Here is a 22388-nt window from a genome sequence, read left to right as displayed (position 1 = left end):
ATATTTGATTATTTTAAATAAACTTAATAAATATAATAAATATTTCAAATTTACAGTCGAAATCAACAGAAAAATACATTTTTTTAGATATTGAAATTGAAACAAACAAACAATATTATAGAAAACCCATAATGAAGAGTATTACAATACATATAAATTCTAATTATCCATGATCACAAAAAATTAATACAATAAAAACCTGATTTTTCAAGCTATAGATTATACAAAAAACATTAAAAGTATTTAATTCTTTTGAAGAAAAAATTATAGAAACAATCTATAAAAAACAGAATATAAAGTACCATGGCAGTTTTACAAAATTACAAGTAAACAACAAAGAAATTAATATTTTTTTCTTACAATACAATTATACAAATAAAGTAATAGAAAAAATTACTAATGTATTTGATAAAAATAAATGTAAAAAAAGCATAAAAAATAAATAACCATATTATAAAATATTTAAGGAATAAAAAATAAAGATAATAAAGATGATCAAAAGGACTTAAAGGAAATATATAAAATTAAATGTAATGAATGTAATAAAATTTATATTGATAAAACTAAGAGATCTTTTACAAAAGATTTACTGAACATCACAATGCTTACAGAAACAGAAAGAGAGGCATGTCTAATGTGGCTGACCATTGGCTGCAATATACGCATAGTATTACAGATTGTAAAAATAATTTTGAAATTTTGAAAATTTGTAACAACTTTAAAAAAATGAATATATTTGAAAAGTATTATATTTATAAATTTAAACAACAGTATGAAATGATGAACCAACAGATCATATTGGAAGGTGATGTTTTTAATTAAAGACATAGTGGGTTATAGCAGCTGGGAATTAATATGGATATAAATGTGTGAAGTTTTAAATTTTCATCATTTCAATAGTGGCAGTGGAGTTTGTAATTACAAATTTTGTGATTGTTAGTGTGTTTGTATTTTTAAAATTTTTAAGTTTTTATTTTTTTTATTACTTGTTTGATGTAATTATAGAACTGCGTACTAACTGATGATGCAGGATCCCACAAAAGTAGAATATTGTGTTTTGGTGGTTAAGTTGTTATTTTTTTAATGTATATATATATTATCACAGTTTTAATTATTTTAAAAACGGGAGATGTAAAGCTTAGAATTATCAGAATGATAGTTTTAATCATGAAGTTTGAAATATAATTAGTTAAAGATACCTTTTTATACATTTTATATGTATTGTATAAAAAAGGTTCACCATTTAATGAAACATATATACTAAATAGTTCATAGTACTACGAAATGATCACTAAATGTGGAAATGTCAGCATAGAAGAGGTATCAATATGATCTTCATCTACCTTTGTTTATCAAACAAAATGTACTATTTAAGTAAGCAAATTAGGTTAAGTTAGTAAAAGACAACTTTTCCTTGGCCTGTGAACTTTGATTGGTAAGTAATCAACGCAACTTTGCACTATGTCACCTTGAACATAGCTAGCGATCTCCTATGTGAGACATGGTCAATCTATATGATATAGACAGGTTAGACATGCAATTTGGGTAAAATCCAAAATTCTAGGTAAGAGTTAATTTTACAGTTACTACAATTAAAATTGTAAGATAATAAAGGGATAATATTAAATTTACTGGTGAACTATATTACTGCACCCTGACTCCAACTGTAATAGCAGTATTATTTCATTCATAACTTAACTAATATTTAATGAGGAACTGTTTACATATTTTTTTATGATTCTTACTTATTTTTAAAAAAATTATACAAATTATTTTTTTAAATATTATACAAAGATAATAAAGTAAACTTACTAATTAAAAATAATAAATCCAAAAATATGTAAAATTTTATACATGTACACAAAGTTATTTACAAAAAAAAAAAGAAAAAAAAATGAAATACATTAATAAAGTCAAATTATTAGAATGCTGTAGATAACATACCAGTAATATAAAAGAATGAGATCACATGAAGTGTGTGAATATATGGATAACAAGCTACATTTCCGATCTACAACAGCAATAAGTACAACCTTTTCAGTAATTATTCATAACTTTATAACTGAATTAAATGAGTAATGATTTTCAACTATCCAGGGCATCCAAATTACAACAAAGTTTACTGGCTCCCTTTTCCTTGGTTGTTGGAAGGGAAGTTCCTCTTTTAAATCTTGAATGGCAGCTTCTAACCTGGCTCTATATCAGAGTAAACTCCATTTAAACTGCTACTTGAAGAGCGGTTCAAGTAGTGTTTTGTAAACCGTAGTCACAGCAGTGGCAGCATTCGAGCAGCAGGCATTCCGGTCTCATAATTGATCTCAGAGTATAATTATTATTCAAATAAAATAATAACCAACAAACATATCTTTTATTCATATTTTTTATTTTAGATCTTTATTATAAACATTATTATAATCATTATAAAAGAGGGTAAGCTATGAATGACATTAGTTAAGCTATGAAAGAAATAATACTGCTATTACAGTTGGAGTCAGGGTGCATTAATATAGTTCACAAGTAAATTTAATATTATCCCTTCATTATTTTACAATTTTAATTGTAGCAACTGTAAAATAAACTCTCACCTAGAATTTTGGAGTTCACCCTCTAAAAGTGCATCAATAAAAAATTTGTTGTAAGCTGACCACCTGCCCATGTAACCCGAACTGAATATACAAACTTTTTTTTTGGGTGATGAAAACAAGAGCATATGTATTAAATTTATGGAATGATTCCAGTCAAGAAATAATAGTTACATTGTAAAAGAAAAAAAGGATTAATTTAGCATTCAGAAGAGGGAAAAGAATATGAAATGAACAAATTAGAATATTATATAATATAACTGAAGTTAAGAGGATAAAGTAAATATATCCCCAAAATAAACATATGTGCATGCCCATGTACATAGTCTTTACATAAATATTATAGTAATGAAATAAAAAAGTAATAACTGACCGATGAATTGAGATCATATCAAGATTTGTATCAATTATTGATAAGTCTAATGGTGTAATAAATATATACTGAAAAAGTGTATTATTTTTAGCATGATCAACCAGTAACTGCATAATTTGTGTTCGATTATTTATATCCTGAAAAAAAAAACAGCAGTTGATATTAAATACAAACATTAAATCTAAAAAGATTCAGATTTTAATAAACATTATGTAAAACATTATTAATATCTAGCCTCTGACAAATGCTTATTAAGATAGCATTGTATAAAGTAATAAATTAGATAGTAATATCAATTAAACAAAAACATTTTCCAAACATTTCAATACAGTATGAAGTGTTAACTGTAACAGTTTTGGTTTTTTACCTAGACATCTAATAAACTATTATTACATGGCTTTATTTAGTTGTTTCAATTCAATAATCTGTTAATTATTATGAATACCAGAATTCCAAGTTTACTAGTCAAATGTATTTATTTGACAAGGTCTTTCATTATATTTCTTGTTTTGAGTTCAGAGAGATAGCAAAATTTAAATATACATACATTTTACTTACTTAATATTAACTGATCGATGTCATTGTAAAGTCACTAAAATGTAGGTCATTCTGTATGAGAGAGTTCATTAATGCTATTTGTTAACCACATTCAACAAAATAATTTTAAGAAATCAGATATTTCACTTGGTGTTCAGCAACAAGTGATTAATATCACCTGGAAATAAATTACACCCAGTCTATAAATTTACTAATAATTCAATAATTGTGAGCATTCATGTATCTATCTCTATTCTCAGCAACCATGATACACTATCAGTTTCTGTTGTGTTCCTAATCCAATGGGAATCAAATGCAATGAAAGAGCCTATGTAGCTGGTAAGGAATCTTATATTCACCTGACTTTCATTAAAAAATCAGATGTTATATAATTACCTGTCTCTACAATTATACAAAAATTTCTTTAACTCATTCATATGAATATAAGTCATGACAACATTCTGGGATTTCCATCAATGAAAAGAATCCTTACTGAATGTTCTGAAATATTCACCAAATTAAAAATATTTAACAACAAATTTTGTTACAATTTACTTAAATGCAAGTAATAAGGAACTTACTGTAAAAACATCAAACTCATCTAAAACATAAAATGGTGCTGACATTGAATCCCAAATTGCTCGAATAAAAGCAGTTGTTGTATACACTCTCTCACCACCAGACAATGAACTCATTTCTGGCCGTTTTTCACTGTCCTTAGTGCTTACAATGTTCGGTTCCACAATAACATTAAGCATTTGCTTGTCAAAATCAAACTCCAGTGTTCCCTATAATTGAAACATACTGTTACTACTAAATAACAAGAACAAATTCTCTTAATGACAACTATTGTTAATGAAAATAAAATAAAATTTTCAAATTCATGAAAATGATTTTCTTTTTTTATTGGCTTTTTCTGGCAAAAAATGCTTCAACATTATCATCACCCAAACACGATGTATATGTTTTAAAAAAACTAAATTTTGAAAATTCACAATTAAAAATTAAATAAAAATGCTCAGAAAACAAAACATGAAATATAAAAACAAAACCAATTAAATTACAAAAATTAAAACAAAATAAAAACTTCAAAACAAAATTAAAACAAACTAAAATATTAAAAACAAACACAAAACAAAAAACTTAAAATGTTAAGACACAAAACATACAAATACTGTAAAAAAAATCCAAAAACACTATTAAAAAGTATGTAAAAAATTAGCAAACTGGAGAAACAAAAACACCTGATCAAAAACTTCTTTATTATTGCCCAGAATTTGACAAAAATTCCTGGGCAATTTAAATTTACGACGCTAGGCCACATAATGCATGCATTCCACAAGAATGTGGTATACAGTCAAGCGGCAGTTGCATCGCATGCTGGTGCGTTTACTGCTGACATCAGATATCTGTGAGTAGCTCTTGTATGTCCTATCTGCAATAGGCAGAGGACTACTTCCTCAAGATGAATTTTCCTGTATGAGGAGTCCCGTGGCAACACATAACATTTAATGTGCCGGAGTTTGTTATCTACTGTAGCTGTCCAGTCATCTTGCCACTTTGCACAAAGAGTGAGTTTTACACAATTAATATAGTCGGATGTAGTAACATGGGTACTGAAGGATGGTTGACTACATGCGTCTTTAGCAGCGGAATCTGCACATTCATTACCCAGAATCCTCACGTGGCTTGGGATCCAGCAGAAACTCACTTGTGTTGTGATGGTTCAACTTGGCGATTGCATTGTAGATTTCAGTGACGACAGGATGCCTGGAATAAAAATTTTCTAAGGCTTGGAGAGTCGCTACAAATAAGGATATGACAATACTTAGGGTTAATGATATTCAAAATCTTATTTATAGCATTTTGTTCAACAGTAGGGACATTTGTAATACCAGGTAGACCAAACATATAGGTTTGGTCAATCATTAACATTAAATCCGCATCCAACAGTATCGTTCTGTTTCGATCCATCTGTGTATATCATTGTGTCTGGGTTTGTCTTGGAGAGAATATGGTGAAACACTTGCTGAAAGAAAATAGGCAGTGCTGATTCTTTATTGTATTTCGTGAGGTCAAAAAAAAAATTTATAAGATTGATTGTTCACATATGAACATGGATAAATAGGAAAAATAGAAGGTGCAGTAAATGTTAGGCATGAATACCTACAGGTTCATGGAAAATAAGTATTTCCAAAAACTGCATCAAAAACCAAGTGATCTGGCTATCCCCTAAGGCGGGTAAAATAAGATGCTAATACCTGGCTCTGTCTATCCCAAAGTGACGGCTCACTGTGGTGAGCCGTCACTACACTGTAGTGAACCGTCATATATACTGTCTGTAGAAAATAAGGTGGCACTTAATACACTTCCTTGAGTTACTCCATTTTCAAAGTTGACACTACATGAGAGAGAATCTTTGACCAATGAGAGAGAAAGAAAGTTTGACCATTCAGGAAACCCCCTAATAAAAGCAAGCATATTGCTCTTGACTCCCCATTCTTTGAGGGTGTTTAGAATAACACATCGCCATGCTGTGTCGAATGTCTTCCTGATATCAAAGAAGATGGCAATGAGGCGCTGGCGTATAGGAAAGCGTTTTGGATAGCTGTTTCCAATAACACTAAATTATCAATGGAGTTTTGTCCTTGTTGAAAACCACACAGTTCTGGAGATAAAAGGCCATGTCTCTACAAGTACCACATAAGTCTGCAGTTCACCATCCTCTCCATTACCTTGCATAGGATGCTTGTCAAGGAGGCAGCAGGGTAGCTTGAGGGGCTTGCTTTGTTGTTATCAGGCTTAAGTACGAGTATGACAATGACTTCTGACCAGATGAGTGGGAAGACTTGTGTCGAGAATAAATCAAAATAACTGTTCAACAGATGTAGTAATGCCAATTGAGGAAGGTGTGACAGCATACAGAGATAAACATTATCAAGTCCAGGGGACGTGTCATGCTAGTTTGTAAGTGCATGTGACAACTCATTGAATGCAAATGGAGCATTTAATTCATTGACTGAATCACCAATGCTCAACAACAATCTTTACATCTATATCTTGTACTTCTGAAATTCATTACCATATGATGAAATGAGAAACACTGATCGGAAAGTACTTGCTAATGTAGTTGCCACTGCAGATGATGATGAAAGTTCTCTTTCATGAAGAAGCCCGAAAATAGAGTGGTAAGGTGACCCACAAATCGTATGGATCTTTTTCTGTACAGTAGACATGGGAGTAGAGTGTGAAATGGTGTCTACTACGTATTTCCTCCATGACTTCCTGCTAGTGTCTAAGAATACCAGACAACATACCGCTCTAGCTTTACGGTACAAATTTAGATGTTCATCTGTAGGCCTGTGGTTAACTTTATGCAGTGCCTGGCGTCATTTTCTAATAATGTTTCAGCAATCATCATTCCACCAAGGAACGGAAGGATGTCTAGGGTTTCCCAACGTTTGTGGGATATATCTAGTAGCAGCCTCAAGTATCATGGATGTAAGAGGAAAGCTGATCAAGGACGCCCATGCCATCGTCGTACTGTGATGGGAAGACTTTATGGTAACTGTTCCAATCTGCCTTTACAACAATTCATCTCTGTGGCCTTTTCCTCACCTCATTGTAGACATTAAAAACAATAATAATTGGCCTATGAACACTGCCATGAAAGTCATCACAAACAGACCAATTAAGACAAGGGAATAAATTCGGCAAGCATATGGAGGTCGATGTTGGACAATGAATCAGATGATAACGTCATGTATGTGTGCAACCCATCATTTAGTAGACAAAGGTCTTGTCTCACTCTGTTTACCACATTTCCTCGAGGAGCAGAAAGTTGAGCCCCAGGAAATATGGTGGGCATTGACAACAGCAACTATTAATGATGGCCATGGGATTTGCATGAAGAGATTTGACACTTCTAGAGCACTGAACTCAGAGTTTGGTGAGAGATACAAATTGCAGATATGCAAGTTGAAGGGAATAGAGACCGTCATAGCAACAACAAGAATAACAGTAGCTAGTGGTATCCTTGTAGCTCTGAGGGCTGACCGTATTCTGCATGAAAACAGAAAATCCACCACTCTCTCTGCTGTCAGACAGTTGTATCTCTCACAGAAAGAGCCTCTAAGTGTTATTTCATTTTGTTGTAAACGATGCATATGATTAGCGATTCATATGTGCACACCAATATTCTAATATTCTCAATGCAGGACCGAAGACCTCTAACATTCCACTGAATAATGTTCATAACTAGAGGTAGTTATAGATACAGAATTTCAGGAAGATATACAAAAATTAGTTGTATGTGATCTGGTTTTTCTTCTTTGTAGTTTTGATTGTAAGGAATTCCAATGCCCAGGGTTCCAAATTCAGGGTTCGGACTCCAGTATATGAGGTGATGGAGAAGAGGATTTAGATGAATGGGATGTTGTAAATGACATCCCAGAGAGGTTAGTAGTTGGGGCTCCCTTAATAGAGCTTAGCAGATGGCTTACTGCCAGCTGTGATTATTCCTGCCCGCACAGGTAAAACTTTAGGGACAGGGACCTTTAGAGGGATCCCATGATTGGATTAACTAACTGCGACTAAAGACGTCTTGTTCATTTTCGTCAGCTCTGAAATAGTGGCTGAAGTGAAACGACCTGATCAGATAACACTTAAGCAAGATTCTTCAGCTCACTGCAGGATCCGTACTGTTTGTTGTCATGAAAATGATAAACGACTTTACAATTATGTGGAGAATGATCTTTAAAAACGCAATTTTGGAGCTAAGTAGAACACACAATTTTAAGTGAAATTACTAGTCATTTCTGTCAATAATTCCCCTGAATTGCTTAATCAGCACCAAAACAGCCTTACAAAGAAAAATTTCTATACAGCAAGAAAGTGAGTTGTTTATAATTTTTAGATGTTATTATTACTGTTCACTTGAATTTTTTTTCAGGAGGGATATTGGTTAAAACATCTTTTAATATTCTTAAGACTTACTTTTGTTAACTTTTTCACTCCATATGAGACAGATGCAAATTACAAGAGATAAATAAGATCAAAGAGATTTTAAAATCGCAAACACAAGCTATTACAAATATATCTGAGAAGTTCATACACTTCTTTAGAGATGAAAATACCTCTCCAGAAGTGTACAAAGGTATACACCACTCAAGATAGTTTCATTCAGTAAAATTATCAGATACTTTTACCACAACCAATTCATGCTTATCAACTTCTCTATCACAGGAAATGTTATGAATGTAAATGGGAAAAAACGGCCATTCTGTAAGAAGCTAGAAAACATCTGGAACTTATGCCCTAAACTAAACACAATGACACTGGTGATGAAAACCATATTATCTTGATTAATACCTTACCCTTAAGTTTCGAATTTTCAACAAATTTTTAAATGCCATTTTTGTCAAACGTGCCTGAAACTTGCTGATTTTAGAGTAATTTTGCAAGTCATTATTTATTGCATGTGATGTTTTCTGAAAAAAAAAAGAAGAGTATTACATAATTATCAATAGCAATTATTATCAGACAAATTTTCTTTTTTTCAGTAGATTTTTATTAAAATCATCCAAGTTTATAAGCACCTTCAGCCACACTAATATATGAATTGCTGTGTAAAACTAATGTTAAGTAACTTCAAGTATGACAAGTATTTCATATTCGATACAAAAGGCCTAAAATGTTCAGGTGCATAAACATTTTTTTTCACAAATTCAATTTTAACATTTTAATTTACTCCCACAATTCCCATTTTATTCACTATTTACATGTCTCATACCTCTCGTATTACTTCTCATTAACTGTACATTCTTTATAATTTGTTGATGATTGTCTTGAATACATTATCACGAATCTACTTGTTAATCAAAGGAAGCTTTCTGGATTCAACTCTGTACTATTAACTCAAAATTTAAGGAAATGAACCCTGCTTTAACTTACTTACAACTTTATTCAACTCTCCTTTACAAACTGTCAACTGTTCAAAAAAATTACACATGACAAACACATCTTAGCATTAGAATGCTCCTACCTCCTGTTATGTAGATTAAATGCCGTAAGTCATCAGAGCAGGTTGGAAGGTCAATAATAGTCAATATAGGACTGCTTATGCTTCCAGTGATCCTTTTTAGACTGAATGTGATCCAAAAAAATGCAAATACAGCATCCCTGGAAGCATTTTAGACAACTCAAAATTGTTTTATACAATCCTCCAAAGTAATCCATTGCTTCCATGCAGAAACTGTTCAGTTGAAAAACACCACTTCATTGCATAAATAGGTTATTATTAGTATTCTGTCAACTTTAAGTTAGTCCATATAGTTAGTGTGTATGTTAATGTAAATACTGCTGGGAAATTTCTCTTTGAGGTTGGCGAACCTGTGTCGTTCATGGCCATGCTAGTAATGTACACACTGCTATGTTGTCTGTAAGTTGTCGCGTTGTAATATCTTTCATTACGTGTGAATTATTATGTTATAAGATGAATAGGAAAATCGATGTTGTCACTGACTGTGAAATACGTGGAGTCATAAATTTTTTAAACCATCAAAACTTTAAGCTGGCTGAAATTCATAGGCAGTTGATTGCTGTGTATGGTGATAATGTAATGAATGGTAATGAATGAAAGAAATGTCTGAAAATGGTGTGAAAGGTTTAGAGATAACAAAATTAATGTGCATGATGAAGAACGTTCAGGGAGGCCCTCGATAATCACAGAGGACTAGTTGAAACGCGTTGATGATGAAATCAGAAAAGATTGTTACTCAATGATTTCCGACCTGGCCCTTTTCCCTGATGTTTCACAAGCTGTTATCGGTTGCATTGTTCATGACCATTTAGGCTTCAGAAAGGTTTGTGCACCTTGGATACTGCACGTCTTAACAGAACGTGTCAAAAAAATGCGAATGGGATCTGCTTTGGAATATTTGATGCTCTACACAGAAAAAGGTGATGAGTTCCTTAACTCAGTTGTTACAGATTTCATATTACATGCAATCAAGTGAGAAAACGGCAGTCAAGTGGATCCTGAATCCCCAATCCTCAATCAATAACCAAACCAACAAAGGTCAAGAAGCCACAGCCATTTGGACGCAAACTGATGGCCACAGTTTTTTGGGATTGGTTTGGCATACTGCTGATTAATTCTACTAATACTGCTAATTTACTACTGCTGATACTTTAATACTGCTGATTAACTCTACCTAAGAAGTTACGGTGTGCCATTCAAAATCGGCAACATGGAAGACTGATTGACACGTGTCGTCCTGCTGCACGATAATGCATGTTCACATGTTGCAGGTCTGATACGTGATTTGCTGAGAAAATTTGGATGGGAAATTTATGATCACCCAGACATATAGTCCAGACTTAACTCCTTCTGATTACCATTCGTTTGGGAAATTGAAAGAATTTTTGAGTGGTAAGCAATTTGTGGGCAATGATGAACTTAAAAGTGCTGTTAATGGCTAAATGGACTGGCGACAGAAGAATACGATGAAGTTTTATTGAAGCTGGTGTATCGCTACAATAAATGTCTTAATTCATGTGGTGATTATAAAGAAAAGTAGTATAAGGAATGTAGTTTAAGAGAAATAAAAAAACATTTATAAAGTTTTCCGAATAAATTTTTTTACAATGAATGTCTTTACTTTAGAGATAACCTCTCGTACATACACATACATACTACTCCAAAACATTACTTCAACTCTTGGCTCAGGTTATTCATGTCATTTTGAGGACATATATGTAGCTAAAAATTCATCTAGTCCTCTATCTTAATTCCATAACTGAATGCTCTTTCAAGAGAATACCCAGCCATGTGGAAATCATAGACAATGAAAAGGCAGATAAAGCTACATTTGAACTTTTCTATACTTAATGATATGAATTTGCCTATTAATTTACTACTAATTAACTGTATAAACTTTACGCTTGTGCTGGGAATATGGAAGTTCATCGTTTGAAAAATATCATGCCTGACCAAAATCTGAACCCAGGAGCTCTGGATGAAAGGCTGAGATGCTGCTGTCCCACCACAATGGTTGGCAGAATGGTAGCATCTTAATGGGTATGTTCTGCACTGCAAGCATTTCTTTTAGCTTTCAAATACCTCACTAGTACAAATAAACAATCACTCCCTTGCCTTAGTTCTACAATTACTTCCTCAATCAAATAAATAATATATTGATAAGAATACAATATCTGATGAAGGAATACCCCAAATATAGCAAAAGTCTTGGAAACATTTTTCTAAAGAAACATAAATGTCTGCTCCCCTTTCAAAACAAATACATATGAACTTCAAAACAAATACATAAGACCTTGTTAGTCTTTACAGGTTTCATTACAGCTTCCAAAAATGAAATTTGACTTTGTAAAATGCTAATTTTTCTAAATTGCTATTTCTGTGTTCCAGAATCCAGTTAGAGAGGTTTATGTTACCTGGGATTAAGAAACATCAGGATGAATCTCTAGCATGAAGATACTGACTCACTTCCCCATATAATTTATATTCCACAAACTAACCTTATTTTAAATAAAAGTCTTGAGTATTAATCATTTTGTTTCTACATTCAGTATCTTTTACTTGTATTTTTGAACCTTTTTTTAGAGTATTGTATATATTAATCAGATACTTTTTTTTATTGCAATCTCATCCAGTAATATTTTCAGTTATCATTTCTTACCAGCTCTTAGTTAAGTTATTAACTGGCAAGTTATACATAACAGGAGATATTATCTCCTTACTATTAAATGGACTTAGTACATCCATTAATAAGCCAAATTTAAAGAAGATAAATGAACTAAAGAAAGCAATGCTGAGGTTAGGGATGAAAATGAATTACAGATAGAAAAATAAAGAGAATTTACATGCCAAAGCAAAAATTAGGTAGGAGTTTATGAGTGTACTGCTACACATACACAAAGAGGATAACAAAATAAAAGGTTATGACAATGAGTAACAGATGAAGGTAGATCTATAAATGTAGCTTCTTCCTTTATAACAATTCTATCATATTGTTGATATTATTGTCCAGTACAGTAAAGAAGAGCATCATGCTATACTTTAACATAATATGATACGGCAACAGTAAGCAACATTGATATTACAGAAATATATTCTTTTTTTTTGGCATTATAATAACAATGAGTTAAACAATGATACAGAAAGCACACAACTTGTAGAGAAAATTTTATAAGAAAATATACGTTGGGGCAATGTGCCAAAATTGGCTTAATGAATTGTTGACATTTACTAAAATTGATGACCACACCACTGAACTATTGAGAATTTCCTTCTTAGTGATTTTTTTTTTAACTAATGTCTCCAAAGAATTATGTGGCTGGAGTCAACATTATAACAGTTGAAATGATGTTTTTTAGTAGATGGACTCAAAGCTTTTGTAAAAGAAAAGCCAGGAAAAAAATGACACAGTCATCAGGATACTGACAGATAAAGATGTGCTACTTCTTGAAAAAAGAATCCAAAAGTTTTTGTAAAACTGTCAGTCGAGTCAGAAGTACAAAATATATCACAAAAAGATCGCTATTATACCTCCAATGAGTTATCAGATTTTCATGTCAACTCACCCATATTAAGACAATGAATAGAAAGTGTACGCCAGACATAATAAAAACAACAAAATTATGGAACTTTATACACAAAAATGTTTCCAGAAACTTTTAATCCTGTAAAACCACCAGTAGCAATGATATTACGAGGGTTATTTTTTTCAAGGTCCAATCAGTCGTGAAATAAAAACCCGTGCAAAAATCGGATGAACCTTTTCACATATGTGTTGCGCAGCATCTCTAGTATGGCCTTCAATCACACAGCGTCACTTTGTTTAGTTCTGAATACGCAGCTAGCACGTAAACATGTCTACAAGAATGTCTACTGCCAATTGTGAAGTGCGTGCAGTAATTCAATTTCTTCAGGCTGAAGGATGTAATGCAGCTGAAATTCATTGATGAATAAGTAATGTGTACAGTGAAACTTCAATGAGTGACAGCAAAGTGCGACAATGGTGCAGGAACTTTAAAGCAGGATGTACAGATGTTCATGATGTAGGCGGTCAGGGAAGGAAGTGAGTGTCAACCGATGATCTCATTGAGCGAGTGGATGAGGCAATACGAGAAAATCGTCGGTTCACAATTTCTGTATTGAGTGATTTGTTTCCTGAAATTTCAAGGTCAGCTCTCTACATCATTGTGAGTGAGAGACTTCAGTACCGCAAACTGTGTGCGAGATGGGTTCCCAAGATGCTGTCCAACCATCACAAAACAATGAGAATGGATGCCTACCTAACGTTTCTCCAGTGCTACCACAATAAAGGAGAAGATTTTTTGAACAAAATTGTCACAGGGGACGAGACATGGGTCCATTTTGAAACTGAATAAACAAAAGAACAATCCAAACAGTGGATGCATTCTCATTCTCCCAGTAAACCAAAGAAGTTTAAGCGAACCTTCTCCAACAGTAAGTGTATGTCTAATGTGTTCTGGGACCAGAATGGAGTTCTTTGTTCAGAATGGATCTTGATGAAAATGCTGAGTGTGCATTCTTTAAAAGATGTCTAAACCGATCTAAATAAAATTTAGTTGGGAAGATTTTCTGATATTTTTTCGCTTTTCCTTGATCAACTTCCTTCATTAAAAAAAAAAACACATTTTTACACATGAAGTAATCAATTTTGGACACCTAATAATAGCATTCTGAGATGCCACCCGCCCACAGTATTAAAGTACAGTACTGAAAATGATTTTTAATATTGTTAAACAAAAAATTATTGGTTAACTTCAGAAAAAATTGTAACACTTAAAATTAAAAAAAATTAAAAACATAATATTTCCTTAATTTTTATGAATAATAACAAGATTTCTACATTTAATATCGTTTATAAGATTGCAGTTATTAATATTAAATTAATGGTATTTAGACATTACTTATCCTCTTGATAAACGTGACAGATTTTAGCTAGGCCATACTAAGATTTGATATTAATAACTTTTAAGAAAAAAAAAAGAGTGTAGAAAAAGAAACTTCATTAACTGATTCAGGACATGAAAATAACAGCAACCAGCCTATTTTCAAAATTCTTAGGTCCAATCAATTTTTTGTTTACTATTTCTGCTTGTAAATTTCTATGTTGAAATCTATCTTTATCTTTCTACTCATAAAATGATAACTTTGATGCCTTAAGAACGCAAATTTGATACCTTCTATCCAACCTAATTAAATTTCAAAACTAAAGATGATAAAAATCACCTAATTGGATGGTAAGGCATAAATTGGTGAGTTCTATTCTAAGCAGTTCATTTATTTATTAATACTGATAATCAATAAAAATGGACAGTATGTTAGATTACTTTTAAAATCTATAGATATGTTGAGAGGAATAATGATATGAATAGCAGCAACAAAGGAATACCCATCACATGACCAAAGTTTTGCATTTTAATCTATCCATTGTTAAAAAAAGGCCTTGTTTCCAAAGATTATTATTTTTTCAGCATTTTCTGTAAGCAACCAGTGGCAGTCAATACAAGATTTAAGATGATAGCTCCTCTAGTACAAATATGCAAAATCATATACATATACAAAATTATCATCATTAAAATATAATAATACTATTAGCTAGAAATTTCATTTAGTTTGGGCAATTATGCAATTCAGTATTAAAAAACCATATAAATTTTTCTTTTAGCAAGTATGAAAAGATATTTATTAAATACAAGGTTTCAGGGAGCCACAGAGATAAAAATTAATTATTCATCCATACTAAAGTTATTTTGTGTCGATGAATTTCATTCATACTGAAATTTTTAATAAAGAACTTGAATAAATCACACAACAGTTTTATTAAATAAATTATAGCATTACAAGAAAGGTTACTGTACACAGAGCATCCCAAGATAACATAATTATATTTGCAGGACAATACAAACATGCTGTAACCTGCAATAGAATTTCAAAACCCCATTGCTGGAATTTCTTGCAGATATATAATCAGGTTTCTCAATGATTCTTTATTAATTAGAAAATGCTGAAGAGTACAAAATTTAACAGATTTTTTTTTTACTTTTGCTTAAAAGTAAAAAAAAAAAAAACAGCATCTTAACAGATGGAAAAAATTATCAAAGTTAAAAAAGATAACTTTACCTCTATACAACTGTCAAGTTCTTCAATTTTCGCCTCTTTATCTTTGTATAACTGATTTTTTAATTTGTAATTATCATCGATCTGCTTGGCACCGGCAGGACCCAGCTCAGTTTTAAAAGCTTTAATATGATTATTTATTTTATTTAGCTCATCATTTATGATTTCCAAACTTCTAAATAATTAAATTAAAAATTGTTACAAAAAAATAAATAAGACTTGAATATAGATACAATTGGTAAATATTAACATATATGCTTATCACAAAGACATCAATTAAGGCTATGTTACTGCACATGATCAGAAATACCAGAAGTAATTACTTTCTGGTTACAGTAAAACAGTTAACTGAATCCAATCTTTTTTTTAAATTATGGTTTCAAAAAAAAAACCAGAAACATCTTGTATAACACTGCTTAACAGTCAGGATAGAGAAGTAAAGAGAAATGCAAATGAACAAACCCAATTAATTTAATATACAGTGATTAAGGATGAAAGGGAATAAATTTGGGAACCGATTCTACAGCTTAAAATAAGGAAAAAGATTCATACAAACATATGTTCAAAAATGCATTAATACAGAGTTGTAGCTAACAAAAGATTTCACCTGGATTCCAGTGTCCCTGATCAAATGAGGTCATACTGAAATTTTTAAGGTGTTATAAAAGCAGAGGGGGAAAGTGGATGAAATGCTAATTATAAAAGTAAAAAATAGACACATGTGATGAACTGATCACTAGCATTCTCAATTCTGCTGCCCTCATCAAAGGACACAAAAGATATTATTAGGTTGGCAACAGAAAATATAATGAAATGAATTGAAAAGAGCATCCATGTCAAAGGTGAAATTTTCAGATATTTATTGTAAATTAATACATTATAAACTACAGTGAGTATTTTTTTTAAAGTAAGTATTTTAATTTTTTCAAAGGTCTAATTTATAGTAATAAAAATAACTGTTTTTATTTAAACAAATTCATAACATTTTTCTGTTTGTTTTTAATAATAGCAATTTTTTTTCATAACTATTGCATCAATTTTCTCAGAATTAAATTCTTTTCCAAGTTTTGATAATAAAATCTACCCATTTACTAATCATTTAATAAGGTTATTTGTTAGTTAGTTATATGTAGTTCAACCCTAAAAAAAACCATGTTTTTTGTAAACAAAAAACATTTTTCTGTTTTACATTGGATATCATGAAAACTGAAGAAGATACAGTTCTGTAGAACCTATTTTATTCAATTTTTCAGGTCAAGAAACATAAGGAACTATCAAGTTTACACCTTATATAACACCTTAAAAATTTCAGTATAACTTCATTTTACCAAGAGAAATTCAGGTGAAATTTTTTGCTAGCCATAACTTTATAACAAAGCATTTTCCAGCATGTTAGTTAGTATGAACATTTTTTCTTATTTCAAGCTCTAGAATCAGTTCCCAAATTATTTCACTTTATTTTGAATCATCCTGAATATGTTACAAAATTCTTAAGTTTTAATAGTTGTCTTTGGTAAATGCATACTGTACACATCAATAGGATAACAAACATACAGCTCTGATCTCATAATACAATTATAACTCACAATAAACCATAACCTCTTTACTTTACTTGTAAATATCATTTACAAGTAAATAATAATAATATAGGATTCATCAGAATTAAATTGTAAGAAAAAACAAAAAAATTACAGAACTTTGAAATTAAAATGCAATCATACATTTTTTATTCCATAATTAAAAACTTCTTATTTTTCTTTCATACAATTTTTTACTATTTGTAATTAATTTGATTTTAGTTCTTCACAGCCAATTATACTGCTTTAATATAGTAATAAAAATGAGATGTTTCTCTACCAAGTTGGAAATAACATGTGTCATTAGTAGCACATTGTATTAAAGATGTAGCTGTATTTAATATGTTGATTATGGTACTAAGAAGTGGAAATCACATGAAACATATTGTGAGACCATGGATTTCAGATCATGCGGATTTCAATCCTTTTAGTTGTATTTTGTCCTAGTGATTCAAATAATCCATAAATTGAAATTTTAGTTAGAATCAAAAATTTATTTTTTTAAAAATAACTTATTCTTAAATTAATTTAAATCCACACAGTGATTTAATATCCTACTGAGAGGGGATGGTGTACAATGTAAGGTGTGTTATTTTGTTTCTATTTATTATTAATTTGTTTTGAAATTGAATCTTTATAAATGGCGTTAATTATCTGTAAATAAATGCTTTGAACAACATAACTGTCAGTAAAACTGACAATATTGGCAGTTGATCCTAACTCATCGTAAGCCTTTGGATGGCATGATACAGATTAAATGTTATTTCATTATTCTCCCTTTCTTCAATAAGACATAGTAGAATCTGCAATTGTCCTTAAGACATTTGGTAACTCTGGTTGAATGGTCACAGCACTCTTTTAATGATGACTGGTAAAAAAACAGTTTTAATTTGTGCGAGTTCTAAGATGTCCGGATGAACTGCATAATTATCAATCGCTAAATTTTTATTTTTTAATTCACTATCCTACTCTTACTTTTTTCTTTGAAGATTTTAGCTATCATCTAGAGGGATATGTTTCAGTACTTCAAAGGTAACAATGTTATTTTTCTACTCAAAGGTTATACTACGGTAATCTTGTTATAAAAAAAACAAATATAACATCTAGGCTTTTCGCAGCCTATATTGAATAACTGTTGTTTCTCAGTTTACATCATACTGCGCTACACACACTAGAACAGTTACACTTTTTTTTTGAAAAATCTTTCTACATACATTAGCTTTAAACTTTAACGTGCTACCCCTACAGGCATTTTAAAAAGTCCCATTTTATCAGCTATCAGAACATTTAAAATTTTTAATATCAAACCTTTCAGAGATTCAGCTATTCAAGTTTAAGTTTTGATTATTGTGCCACTAACCGGAAAGTGTGAATTTTGCTACTGTTGAAACTACTGAAAAATGTTTCACATAGATAATTATATACATAAATTTGTTTTACAAATATTGTTACCTTTGGTGAGACTTTAAATAAATTTTCTTTGTAGTTCCATATTGTTCCTACTGCAGAAGCCAAATTAAAATTACGATAAACATAAACTTGCTTATTTTCCTCTTCTAGTCGCTGAATAATTTTAATTTTCTTTCTTTAACAGAAAGAATTTTACATTTATTAGCCATAATCTCATAAAGAAATTTCAACATAACTGAATAATGTAAATACCAAATCTACAGTACTGTGTAATGTTACACTACATGAAAATACAAAGACTAGTGCATCCAAATCAAAAGGTTCCATAACTTGAAATATGAAAGTTGGATTGAATTCTAGTACTTCCCACTTCTGTGTATAAACATTTCATTGATAACCTCTTTCTCAGTTAAGATATGTTAGCCAGAATCTCCTTCCTCAGCACCCAACCACTAATAGATATAATCTATCATATTCAAATCTTGACATCTTTTTATTGTACAAAATCTTATTCCTCACTCTGCATAATGATGATAATTTTATCTCATTTTAGCTGTTTGTTCAGTCATACGTAGGCACCGCTAATATTACACTCCTTTATTTTTTTAAAACCTATTTATCCTTATTGTCTACTTCCTCATTCTACATCGTCTACTTGCTTAAAAAATATCAGTCATTCATGCAGTTGTTTATTTTTGTGAAGATGTTCACAGTTGAGAATGACTCCCTGATCCTGATCGAATGAGAGAAGTTCTGAGAGATGAGAACTTTTAATTTTTCTATTGGCACTAATTAGAAAAATAGAGAAAGGATGAATTAGAGTATTGTCAAATATCAACAATACTTTAATAATCTTCTTTATTTTCAGATTTGCCAAAAACCTTTCTGACATCTGAAACAAAATTAAAATCTAATTACAATTATTTTGAATAATTCATACAATTTGTTTACACTGAAAATAATTGGTGGGCTCTCCATTCTAGTTTTAATTGTTCTAGGATTAGTAAACTATCCAACAATGACTGATTTTAAAAGTGAGACAATGAGTATTCATAAATAAAAAAAAAAATCATTGCTTAAAAACTCTACTTTTAGAAGTTGTCCATCACTTACCGTTCAGTTCCTGGCTTTCCAATATTATCATTATTAGTTTTAAGTTTGAGCCGATTACATTCTTCATTGGATTCATTCAATTTTTTCTGAAGTTCTTTAATATGATGTTTCCTATCATTAGCCTGCTTCTTCAATTCAGCCTTATTTTGATGTGATTTTTTTAAGTAATTTTTATGATTGAGAATTTCTTCCTGTAAGATTCAAGAACTCATAAGGCTAATTACATTTAAACAGAAAAACGAATTAGTAGACATACAAATGATAATCCCAGATAAATAAAGGGAAGTTTATGTCACTATTGGAAGAATCACTTAATACTGTTGACTAAGAAAAAGCTTCTGATATGACAAAAATGTGGGGAAAGACATATGTAAGTATAAGGCAGTAGATATAAGCTGGTAATTATAATAAGTAATATCACTAACTGAAAAAATTATTCCAAAAATGGTTCAGTGAAGCTGAGAATAGCAGGAATACCATACCACTTTTTACTAGAAAGTAAGGTGTGGTATGGTTTTATGTTGCCTTCTTCTTCAAAAATACTGTTACATATTACCACGCTAAGCCAAGAGATAATTAACAGCAATGAAACATAAAAAATACTCATACCAAAAAGTGACACCTTTAACTCTATTCATCACAGGGATCATCACAGGCATAATAATCAGTATCATTAATTTCACAAAACAGAATTCAGTCTAGTGATACCATATAAAAAAAAAAACAAAAAAAAAACAGATAATGTAAAGCAACGTTTCTCAGTCTGTAGGGCACACCCCCTAGGGGTGTGTGATAACACTAAATAGAGGGTGCGAGCATATCAAAAAGAAAATATTATAAGAAAAATTTATTTAAAGGAAAGCAAAAAAAAATACATTCTGATATAATTAATAATAAAATACACATTTACACTGATATAATACACTAATAAATAGGATTGTATCAGTACTGCACAATATACTGCATTAATAATTAACTTATCAATACCACATTAAAAACAAGTTTAATAATTATTAGTGACTCCCTTGGGCCTGTCTTGCAGAGCAAGGTTCTTGAAGGATATAATATTAGAAATAGGCAATACGAGTTCTTTTTCTATATTTAGCTGAGATCTATATTTTGTCTTCAAAGCAGCCCCCACAGAAAATCCAGTTTTGCAAAGGTAGGATGTTGAAAATGGTAATAGTATACAAAATGCTCTTGTTTTCGGTGCAGAAAACTCTTCATCCACCCGTGCCCAAAACTGAAAGACTAATTTATTACTAAATTGTCTTTTGATTTCACCACTTGCCGTGAAGTCTATGGATATTTCTTCTTTGGCAGTTCTCAACTGCAAGAGGAGTATTTTGGAATGAGTATTCAAAATATGAAGAGTATTTTGAAATGATCCCTAACACACTTGTAACTTGCTACCAAGTTGTCATCAACAAGAAAATACTTATTAAAATTCTTTGCCAGTATGGCTAAATGATTTTCAGTGGTTACAAAAACAACTTTCACATGTTGTTCTTCAGCCTTGTAACACATCTATCCACATTTGCAAACATTTCTAGGTTGTTTGCTTTAAATTTCTACTCCACAATTCCAATTTTCTACAAAAATCATTAACTTTATATCACTCATAACCAACATATGTGTATTTGCTCCGTGGAGTTGAAGATTCATTCTCAAATATGTTGACCATATTTGACTATCTTAAGTCCATAAAAAATAAACCATCTTGAAACTTTTCAGCTTCCGATCGATTTTCCTCTTCTAGAACAATGGCGATATCATCTCTTAATTAATTAAACACATTGCAAAAATTTCCTACGTGACAAACATCTTGCCTCACAATAAAACAGTAACAATGAATGTACTACACCCATGTCTTTACAAACTGCAGAAAAGGTTCTTGATTTTAGGGGTCTCATTTTCATATAATGTACTACCAGTTACAACCATCATTAGCACAATATTCAGACCAGGACATTTCTTTGAAAGCTAGAGCTTCTCTGTGGATCATGCAATGTGTCCAGACACACTGAGAAGATTTTTGTCTCACAAGTGCTTGTATACTTTGGAATCTTTCAGACATTGAACAAGCACTGCTGGTGTACATTCCAATGCAATTTTTCCGCTCCATGTTTGCCTCGTTTATAAAATCATTTAAGATAGCAAATAATACGAGTGCTGTTACCTTGAGTTCTATTGGTTTGTAGAAAAGTAGTTTTTCTGCTGACATTCCATCACAAAATTAAACATAGGTAATGAAATAAGCATCTTTATTGCTATCTGTTGCCTCATCAAGCTGAATTGAGAACAATTTGACACAATTTCCTGAAAAGCTGGAACATCTTCAGCTATATCACCAATTTGATGAGCAATAGTATCATTTGATAGAGGTATGGACCGCATTTGTTTGGCAAAATTATCTCCAAATGTAGTTTCTACAATCTCAATTGCAGTTGGCAAAATAAGCTTTCACCAAATGGTGTGAGACTTTTTATGTCTGGCTATTTTATTTGAAACTTTGTAAGTGTAAGAGGCAAGTAAAGCTTTTTCATTCACTAAGTTCTTTTAAAAATGATGTTTACTTTCCATATGATTTTAATTTTAATTCGAATTCTCAGGTCTTGTTAACA

The 22388-nt window shown here is 31.1% G+C and overlaps 1 protein-coding gene across 3 annotated transcripts in view; it reads right to left on the bottom strand.

Moving 5' to 3' along the window:
* The window catches only part of SMC6 (Structural maintenance of chromosomes 6), a 138251-nt gene that overhangs the window by 4021 nt on the left and 111842 nt on the right, over positions 1-22388 (bottom strand). Inside the window, exons 15-19 of one of the 3 annotated variants that reach the window (XM_075382018.1) lie at positions 19765-19955; positions 15668-15839; positions 8868-8981; positions 4074-4280; positions 2956-3092 (exon numbers count right to left, since the gene is read on the bottom strand). In XM_075382018.1, the coding sequence (XP_075238133.1) occupies positions 2956-3092; positions 4074-4280; positions 8868-8981; positions 15668-15839; positions 19765-19955 (821 nt within the window). The other 2 variants (XM_075382019.1, XM_075382020.1) reach the window with 2 other exon arrangements.

This window comes from Lycorma delicatula, chromosome 1 (genome assembly GCF_047948215.1).
Source record: "Lycorma delicatula isolate Av1 chromosome 1, ASM4794821v1, whole genome shotgun sequence".
NCBI lineage: Eukaryota > Metazoa > Arthropoda > Insecta > Hemiptera > Fulgoridae > Lycorma > Lycorma delicatula.
The sequence above is the reverse complement of the archived record's forward strand: the minus strand, read 5'-3'. Positions and strand labels throughout refer to the sequence as shown.